Raw genomic sequence first — 10160 nt, forward strand, 5'->3', positions numbered from 1 at the left:
TTGACGCGTAGTCAGTCAGTGCGGGCTGGGGGGGGGTCACGGAGTCGGGGAGCCACCGCCACCGCCATGAACAAGGATCTGCGCAGGGAGCGTGACTCGGCCTCCTTCAACCCCGAGCTCCTCACCCACGTCCTGGATGGGGGCGCCGAGCGGACCCGGCGCCGCAGGGAGATCGGTGAGCGCCTGAGCGCCCCACGGGCTCTAGGGGACCCCCCTCCTCACGGGACGGAGCCTCCCCGGGCGCCCCTCCCCCACGGGCTCTGAGGGGACCCCCTTCCTCACGTTGGGGTACTCCCCTACCCCTCTCCGTGCCCACTTTGAGACCCCCCCCCCACTGGAACCTGGGGAGCTCCCATTCCTGTGTGTGTACTACCCCGGGAGCTCAATTGGGGGGTTTGTAGTATCGCCCTTCTCCCCGACCCCGCCAGGTAAGTTGGACACCACATATATGGAAATCTTGCATCTTCTGTCCCTAGAGAAGGCAAGGCGCTCATAGGTAGGTGCTTGATATTGCTTCCTGCTCCTGCCTTATACCCAGGGGCCCCATATGGGACTGTGGGAAAGGATGGTCCAGTGGTTAGGTCACTAGCCTAGGACCGGGTTCGTTTCCGTGTTCTGCCACAGACTTCCTGTGTGACCTTGAGCAAGACATTTAGTCTCTCGGTTCCCCACTTGTAAAATGTGGCTAATGTAGCACTCCTCTACCTAACAGGGGTGTTACAAGGCTAGATACACTACAATAATGGGAACTATATGAGTACCTTAGTGCCCTGTGGTGCCATACCAGTGAATTACTGACTAAAAGGTGCTTGTACATACACTTAATGTGAAAATGATCCACGGCAAGAAGTATTTTGACTAGCAATTGCACCTGAACTTGCTTCAGATTTTAGTATCTCTGGGCTGAGCACAACAATCCTTATAGTTTTACCCTTCCTCGGGGGATGACTGTCTTGATCTCTTGACCATTAATTCCTTTTCTGTTCTTCCTTTGTGCCCTCAGAAGCCTTAGTTCTGAATGATCCAGACTTCCAGCATGAGGATTTGAATTTCCTCTCCCGCAGTCAGCGCTATGAGGAGGCCATCAGGAAGAGTGCCCTGATGGTGGTGAAGCTCAGAGAGTATGGGGTTGCAGATCCTGATGAAATCTACTGGTTTAAAAGGTACCTGACTCTGATGCAAAGCAGATGCTAGAAGAAAATTCTTCTGCATCATCAATTAAATCAGAGCTCTTTTTTTTTTGTTTTGTTTTCCTTCAATTTTTTAAAGCAAACTAGGAACCTGAGCCAAAGCCCCCATGTCTTGACTTCAGTGATCTTTGGTGCACACCCTAATTCCCTAGGGATCAAATCTATTGACTACAGTGTCCATTTCCTCAGACTCCTTTATTATAAACCTAGCAATGATCAAATCTTCTGTAATGCCAAAGATAGTAAAAATTTCCCTAAGATGGCTCTTAGTCATTCTAAATTAACCATAAGGAATTAAATATGTTGACTGTTTTAATTAGTGGGGTAAATGAGATCACTGTCTTTAATGTACTTCTATGAAGCTGATTACTTCACTTTGTAAATAGAGCTATTGTATTGTCATTGTTGAAGAGGTCCTAAGACAATTTTCAGACAAAACAATGCTTTTTGGGTTTGAAATGTTTCCTTTTAGCCCAAAGAATTAAAGTCTGACCTTTCATTTAGCTGATCTCTTTTTTATATATATATAAACTTTGCATTATTCAAAGTTGGACAAAAAAATCTTTGACAACTGAATTAGACAGAGTCTAACTTGCCATGAACTTAGCTCTGAATATGGTTAAGCACCTTTGACACAGTTTAAGAAACTTAGTTGAGAAATCAATGTCTGACGTAGCTTTCAGTTCACTCCCTTCAAATAGTGACTGCAAAGTTAAATACCTAGGTGCAAAGCCATGAGTGTACCTGGAGGTGTATTCATTTAAATAAACAAATATGCATCTGATTGTACCCATTAAGGGCTCAGTCCAACTCCTGTTGAAATCCATGGAAACACTGGATTGGACAGATAGGCCAAATTCATTAAGATTCACTGTCCCATCAAAAATGGTTGTAGTTCCCAAGATAAATCAGGGGACTCTAAATCTCTTGAGATAGTTGTTCTGGAAAGTGATTCTTTTGGAAGTGCTCTTTCAACACTGAATATATCTTTTTTTAATGTATATTCAAATTCATTGTTGATTAGAAAACTTAGATACTCTATGGCAAACTGTAATTCACTTATCCTGGGTGAGGCTTTTTTTTTTTTTTTTAAATAGAGGAGTAAAATATCACTTCTCAATTATTCTTATGGAAAAAGAGTAGGCAAGTAGATCTTGTGGCCTTGGATAGCAAATGTTCATGATTTTTTGCAATGTAAATACTGTATATTGGGAACAGCTGATAAAACTATTTTTACAGAAACTGAAGGAGTGTTCTCAGCTACATGTGTAACAGGATACATTTGGTCTTTGATATACAGACTTGGATTTATAGATGTATTTCGGGTCCAGTGAATTACTCTAACATAAATGAATAAGACTATTTAGTATTTTATATATGGAATATAATTCAGTTATTTGTACATAGCAGTTCCCATTTTCTCTCTTGTAGCCCTCTTTGTATATTTTTCTAAATTGTACAAAACGTAATTCTTCCATTGAGGAAATTCAGAGTGATGGTGGTGTTTGCACTAATAATCCTATGCTATTGCAGTGTTATGGATGACAATATAGGACTTGATCTAAATTCCAATGAAGTCAGTAGACCATAAATTCAAATGGGTTGTGGATCAGGCTCTAACTGAAAAATTCAGGAAGTCCAAAGTTATCGTTCTGGCAACAGCTTTAGCTTCTTCATATGTCACACATAATTAATGCAGAAAACTTAGCATATGCAGTAATAAAGTACAGTGCTATATTTGTGTATATGAGTAGGGATTTATGTGGAAACTGTAACTGAGTTTCCTCATACTCTTTGCATTTAAATTGTTTAACATAATATACAGGAGGATTTTGGTATTGAGTTAATATACAGAAGAAATTAAGGGAACGATTTCACTTGCTTTACAACTGACAAAATGGGAGCAAATGTTGAAATTTGTGCTGAGCAAAAGTTTTTTTTTTTCTTAATCAAAGATAATATGTAACTATACTTGAGGCAAAATGTAACAAAGTCCAATAATTGCTCAGTTGATTTCTGGCTAGAGTTCAGTGTTTGTTTTTGAGTATCCTCTATTTGTCATGTACCTAAGTTATGTACAAGGGCTAGTAACATAAGACTCCGTTACTGAATTGCTACATAACTTTGGGCAACTTTTCACTTTTTGCTTCATTTTCCTTGTCTGTCAAATGGGAATAATACTTCACCAGAGGTATTGTGAGGCTTCACTAACATTCTGGAAGTAGTTTGTGGTCCTTTATCTAAGGGCTTATCCATGCAGGGAGTTAGAGTGAAATAGCCGTTGTGCTTTCAGTTCACACCTTAACTTATTTTGTAATAGCCTCCCACATAGACAAAAGCTAAGTGCAAAATGTTTTTATGGTTGCCAGTCAGACTCTCAGTTACGGAAGTTGAAATATTTTTGTAACAAACCTTGTTTTCACACACTAAATGTTCAAAAAAAATTCAGCTTCTGGGTTGAAATTTTCTGTCCACAGGGGAATTGCTTTTGAAAATTTGAGCAAATTCCTTTCCTTTCAGTAGCTTATGTAGCCTACAGGAACTTTTTAAAAAACAAAAAAATGACAGAACTTTGAACTTGGGAGTTTGGTGTGTGACTACCCCTTGTTGAACTACCTTCATCATCACGCTGGGAAGGTGGGAAGAACTGATTGGCTAACAAGCAATTGGAAAATACTTTTAAACATGCTTAATGAACTTCTGTTAAGTCTTAGAGAGTATTAAACCCCTTTGGGGAATCAGAGAATGGAGAGTGTGCATTTCCAGACCTGCATAGTGTCTCTGGATATTCTGGGACCAACATGGCTACAACTACACTGCATACATTCAGTATGGCGAGTAAAACCAGGTTCAGTCATCAAACTTGAATGCCCAGGATTAGTGGGACTGAGTCAGCTGCCCTATGTTAGGGAACCCTGGGCTTGAGTGTCTACATTAGAGACTAACAAATTTATTAGAGCATAAGCTTTCGTGGACTACAGCCCACTTCTTCGGATGCTGTAGTGGGCTGTAGTCCACGAAAGCTTATGCTCTAATAAATTTGTTAGTCTCTAAGGTGCCACAAGTACTCCTGTTCTTCTTCTTTCATCATATTTTAGTCACTTCAAAAAAGGAAGTTAAATGGAGTTTTAGGTGCAGTATTATACCCGTTCCCAATTCCCCCTCTTATGCTTACAGTATTACAGTTGTGTTTTAAATTAGTTTTCTGTTTCTTGTAGTTGCATTAAAGACACACAGAAAGAATAGGAGGAACTGACTATCCAGGGGAAATGGTGAAAATGACTATATACAAAGTGCTGTCAAATGCACATAGTTAACAAACTGAAGCTACCGAGAGAAATACTGTTTTTTCTCGACTTTCTTTCATTTTTAGTCATGTGGGTGCTACTGGTATCTCTAGTAAGTAAAAGATTGCAGGCCAAGGTGTCATTTTTAAATGGGTGATGCTCCATTTAATTTCATCCCATTCCTCCTAGTTGTACCTCAGCCTGCTGACCTAAATTCCTCTCCCTCTTCGGTGCTTATGCCCTTCAAATGCATGTAGACAGCTCTCTAGAAGTTCCTCATTTTCCCAAGTAAAACATTTATTCTTTTCAATTTTTCCTCAGATCAATCCCTCCCCTCTCTCTGGAGCTAGAATAGGATTTTTCCTGTATGAGATTTGTACCGGAAAATCTTTTCCAAAAACAATCAATCAATAGTACAGATTTTTCTGTGACACAAGCCCCTCACGCGATGTCATGCATAACTCGAATAATAACAAAAGGTTTATCAGAAGCAAATAATGTTCAGCCAGATGTCACAGTAACTTATCACACAATGTGAAAACAAAAGGATTGCTTCACATTTTTTTACAAATGTTAAAGAAAGGGTCCAATCCTGTAGAAGGCCAAACACCTTCTAAAATCAATGAGAGATACTGAACACAGAGCTACAGAATCTAAAAGGCAGTAGTAGGTACCTTCACTTTCACTCTTTGGACTATAGATTTCCAGACTCTTACTCTCTGTTATGATGTTAGCAGTAAATTTGTTCCATCCTTTTGATTCACGTACTTGAACCTTTTCAGCTGGTTGCACTGAAATACACCTGTAGATTGGCTTGAATTCTTGTTTTAAATCATGGTTTTAAGACCAGATTTTTAAAGACATCCATTATAGGATAATAAATAAGTTAAATATGGATTTATAAGGGTTTTTGAATGGATGGGAAAATGTTATAAGGGCCAGCTGGATAGATTGCAGAAGATACCAGAGCATGTAGCCCAAGTAATAACCGCAATGGCAAATACTGTAGGGAGTATCCAGTGTTGAATAAGACCAGTGGTAATGTAAATGTGTCACACTTCAGCATGTCAGGGTTAGAGATGGAAACAGAGTTGGTAGAACTGGGATCTATATACAATAACAGCATATCTGTGTAGTATCTGGAATACATATACCTTCCTTTACAGTTTGCAGTCCAGGAGAACTGGACTTCTAAGTTACAAATTTCCTTTTATGTCAATGGTAGTTTTGCCATTAACTTCAGTGGGAGCAGGAGCTGGCAGTCTGCATCTGATATGGAACTGCTTTCATGTGGGAGTTCAGATTAACATGTACATAGCATGTCTGTGGCCTGGCTCCTGCGGTCAGATCCATGTGAATGGATGCTTGCATCTGGGCACTGCCCCATTAACCTTTTTGGGGTTCCACATGGAGAACAGGGTCCAGTTACAGGATTTGGGCCTTTGAGATCGCCTCTTCCAGTGGATTTTTTTCACCCTCCGATTTGGATTCTGGCTATAGGATAATGTGAGGAGAATACCAAACAGTATTGGTTGGTAAACATACTCACCCCCAGATTTTCCCGTATTTCTCATAGCATGTAGCGTCAAACGTCAAGAAACCCTGCAGAGAGAGATGTTTAAAATACAATTAGAAAAGAAGCAGGGTTTCCAGGGGTGGGGCTGGGAATGGGGCTGTAGTGGGACTAAAAGTCTAGAGCTAGCAGCCGGGCCAAGCACTCCTGTGTGCTCCTGAGACTCCTAATGTCTTTGTGAGGGATAGAATCCTATAAGAACGTCGCTGGATCTAGTTATTCTAGGGTCATATCATGCTTGAGGTTAAGGAGTCTGTAAGTAAACTGTTTGCAAGCAACTCAGTAAATAGTGACTGCAAACCAGCCACCTGTATGTGTTCACCTGTTTTGGGCAATCACTCCGGGGCTCACCAGGCCCTTCACACTATAATCAGCATTACAGAATTGTTATCCTGCATTAGGGTCCTACACAACCTGTGCATTAGAGCAGAGCTTAGCACACCGAAGAACTCAGCAATGCAGTATACAAATCTAGCTATTGTATGATGAAGGACATATATTTCTGGAGGCCAGGAGACGCCTTCAAACACTCACTTTACGATACTCCAAGGCAGTTCCAAAGAAAGGCAATGGCTTTGGCCCAGGGATACCCAATTTCTTGAAAAAAACAAATGGCCAGATCCCATATCTGTAAAAATAACAGAAGATTCTGAAGATTTCAGGACTGAAAGATCTCAAAGCCTATCCGGAGGAAGTGAAGATGTTGCATTAGCTCAGGAATGAAGCACCCACTCTGGAAGCTGGAAAGTGTGGTCCAAAAAAGTTGTGCCTTGTAAAGCTATTTAATAAACATAGCTAGTGATAAACCTCACAGCTGCACCACAAATCTTTGGAGAGAGAGCCCTGAGGTAAAAGCAAGCCTCCCATAAAGGAATAGGTGCTCCAGTAAAAACGGGGTCTTCAACCCATTAGCAAAATGCAAATGAGAAGCCTCTCTAGGCTCATTGCCAGCTCACAGAGAGGAGCCAGAAACTAATGAGGAAATGAGAACAAAGCTTACTTTTTTTTTTTTTTTCAGAGAAATCAAAATGGAGCCGGAAGTTAAGTCCTGAGCAGGGCTTTTGTGAAAGCTGTACTTTAATTTCATGAATTGTTCTCCCTGTGCTTAGCCCAATGTTAGTGCAGTGGTGTGTCGGGGGCCCCCGTCTGATGGGTTTCTGTTTGGATTTTGTTGACAGCTTTGCAGATTTCTCTCCTCTGAAGAACCCCTTTTTTTTTTGGTGTTGTAAAGTTATTACTCCTACCTCAGGGCTCTCGGCTAAGCTTGTCTTTCGCTGGGTTGAAAGAGCTTTTCAAATACACCTCTACCCCGATAAAACGTCCTTGGGAGCCAAAAAATCTTACCATGTTATAGGTGAAACCAAGTTATATTGAACTTGCTTTGATCCGCCGGAGCGTGCAGCCCCCCCCCCCCCCCCCCCAGAGCACTGCTTTACCGTGTTATATCCGAATTCGTGTTATATCGGGTCGCATTATATTGGGGTAGAATGTACTGTATTTGTTTTCAGATGGAGGTTACCAGCTTCCCAAGCAAGAGCTTTGTCACTAAATGAATGTTATAGCTCCAGTGTTTGTCAAGGAAACCGTATCAAAGGCCTCGTTTGGCCCAGAACAACAGCTGCCATTCAGCCTGCCTTTCTTCCAGGTGACTCCTTCCTCGGACACCAGGAACCATGCTGGGGTAGGGAGGTGTAACTTACCCCTCGCTTTATTATTACTAGTTAGTATCTGTATGATGGTCATGCCTAGAAATCCCCGCTGAGATCAGTCCCATTGTGATAGGTGCTGTACAAACACACTGTACGACAGTCTTTGTTCCCAAGAGCTTACAGTCCAGACAGCCAAGACAGACAGAGTGAGGAAAAAGGAAACATCATTATCCTCAGTTTGCATGTGGCGAGCTCTTGCCAGAGCATTTGCCAGTTTTGATGACTCTGGTCCAAGTGTGCCTGTATCTACAGGGAATACTTGCTCACCACTGTACTACAGCACTCTCTGGGGTTTAGCATTGCCTAGTGGGCTTAGCATGGACCTGTAAGAAAGGAAATGTGGGCTTTTTTTTTCAGGGTATGTCACTGGCTTGCTGTGACCCTAGCGCAAGTCACTGGCTCCATTTCCCAATCTTCAAAATTGGGATGATGACCCTTGCCTCCCTCCCAGGGCTGTTAGGCTCAATTCACCATTTGTAAAATGCTGTGAGATCCTCAGACAGATGGTGCTACAGAAGTGACAGGTATTAGTAGGACAGGACAGAAATGTAGCCAGGGCAACACAGAATAACACGCATGTTGTAATGTCAGAGTATAACCATTACATTTTCAAACAATGAAAACAAACAGAAGGTTGGTGGTGTAGCGTGGCTGCCGCTAAGCAGGCTCCTTGCCTACCCTGGCCCCATGCCATTCCAGTAGGGTTACCATCCGTCCGGGTTTCCCCGGACATGTCCGGCTTTTTCAGCTTTAAATGGCCGTCCAGGGGGGATTTCTAATAAAGTAGAAATGTCCGGGATTTCCCCCTTCCCCTCATGCAGAGTGCGGCGCGGTTGATTGGACGGCTGGGCCTGATTGAAAGCCGCTCTCAGCCACTGGGGCCTCTAGCAGCCAGAGTCCCTCCCCCGCCCCTGCAGAGCAGCGCCACAGTGTTTGGCTGCACGTGGAGCTCGTAGTTCTCCCTTGGCCTGGTGGGGGGAGGAGGGGAGCAGGCAAGGGACAGGGAACGGGGGGGTTAGATTGGTCGGGGTTTCTGTGGGGGGCTGTTGGGAGAAGGGGGTGTAGAGAGCGGTTGGGGCAGGCAAGGGACAGGGAACGTGGGGGGGAGCGCGGCCCTGCAGCCCCGGGGACGGGGGGGGAGCGCGGCGGCACATGACTCCGTGCCCTGCCCCTCTCTGCAAGCGCTGGCGTCACAGCTCCTATTGGCCGCAGCTCCCCATTCTCAGCCAATGGGAGGTGCGGAGGTGGTGCTTGCAGGCAGGAACAGCACACTGAGGGAGACCCCTGCTCCCCTGCCCCCAGGGCTGCGCTGGCCACTTCTGGGAGCGGCATGGGGCTGGCACAGGCAGGGAACCTGTCTTAGTGGCAGCCCCTCTGTGCTGCCAGAGATTGCGATTGACTGGGAGATTCTCTAGGATCGACCAGTCGAGCGCGATCGACCGGTTGATGACCCCTGGACTAGATGGAGCTACCAGAAGGTGGGCGCATAACTGGTTGGAAAACCATTCCCAGAGAGTAGTTATCAGTAGTTCACAGTCAAGCTAGAAGGGCATATTGAGTGGGGTACCACAAGGATTGGTTCTGGATCCAGTTCTGTTCAATATCTTCATAAATGATTTAGATAATAGCATAGAGAGTTCACTTATAAAGTTTATGGACGATACCAAGCTGGGAGGAGTTGTAAGTGCTTTGGAGGGTAGGATTAACATTCAAAATGATCTGGACAAACCGGAGAAATGGTCTGAAGTAAATAGGATCAAATTCAGTAAGAACAAATGCAGAGTACTCCACTTAGGAAGGAACAATCAATTGCACACATACAAAATGGGAAATGACTGCCCAGGAAAGAATAGTGTAGGAAGAGATCTGGGAATTATAGTGGATCACAAGCTAAAAATGAGTCAATAGTGTAACACTGTTGCAAAAAAAGTGAACAGCATTCTGGGATGTATCAGCAGGTGTGTTGAAAACAGGACACAAGAAGTAATTCTTCCACTTTACTCTGCTGATAAGGTCTCAGCTGGAGTATTGTGTATAGTTCTGGGCACCACATTTCAGTAAAATATGGACAAATTGGAGAAAGTCCTGAGGAGAGCAGCAATAAACATTAAAGGTCTATAAAACATGACCTGTGAGGAAAGATTGGAAAAAAAAAAACAATCTTTGTTTAGTCTGGAGAAGAGAAAACTGAGGGGGACAGGATAACAGTTTTCAAGTACATAAAAGGTTATTACAAGGAGAAGGGTGAAAAATTGTTCTCCTTATCCTCTCAGGATTGGACAAGAAGCAATGAGAGGTTTAGGTTGAACATTAGGAAACTTCCTGTCAGGGTAATTAAGCACTGGAACAAATTACCTAGGAAGGTTGGGGAATCTCTGTCATTAGAGCATAGGTTCCCAAA

The 10160-nt window shown here is 43.2% G+C and overlaps 1 protein-coding gene across 3 annotated transcripts in view; it reads left to right on the forward strand.

Annotated features, from left to right (window-relative positions):
- The first annotated feature begins 22 nt into the window (after positions 1-22).
- ACOX1 (acyl-CoA oxidase 1) overlaps positions 23-10160 on the forward strand; it is a 41327-nt gene continuing 31189 nt past the window's right edge. For 2 of the 3 annotated variants that reach the window (XM_034790297.1, XM_034790296.1), the window contains exons 1-2: positions 36-175; positions 1004-1163. In XM_034790297.1, the coding sequence (XP_034646188.1) occupies positions 67-175; positions 1004-1163 (269 nt within the window). In that variant the 5' untranslated portion in view covers positions 36-66. Of the gene's footprint in view, positions 176-1003; positions 1164-10160 lie in introns of all 3 variants that reach the window. The other variant, XM_034790298.1, reaches the window with a different exon arrangement.

Source organism: Trachemys scripta, chromosome 14 (assembly GCF_013100865.1).
Source record: "Trachemys scripta elegans isolate TJP31775 chromosome 14, CAS_Tse_1.0, whole genome shotgun sequence".
Lineage (NCBI taxonomy): Eukaryota > Metazoa > Chordata > Testudines > Emydidae > Trachemys > Trachemys scripta.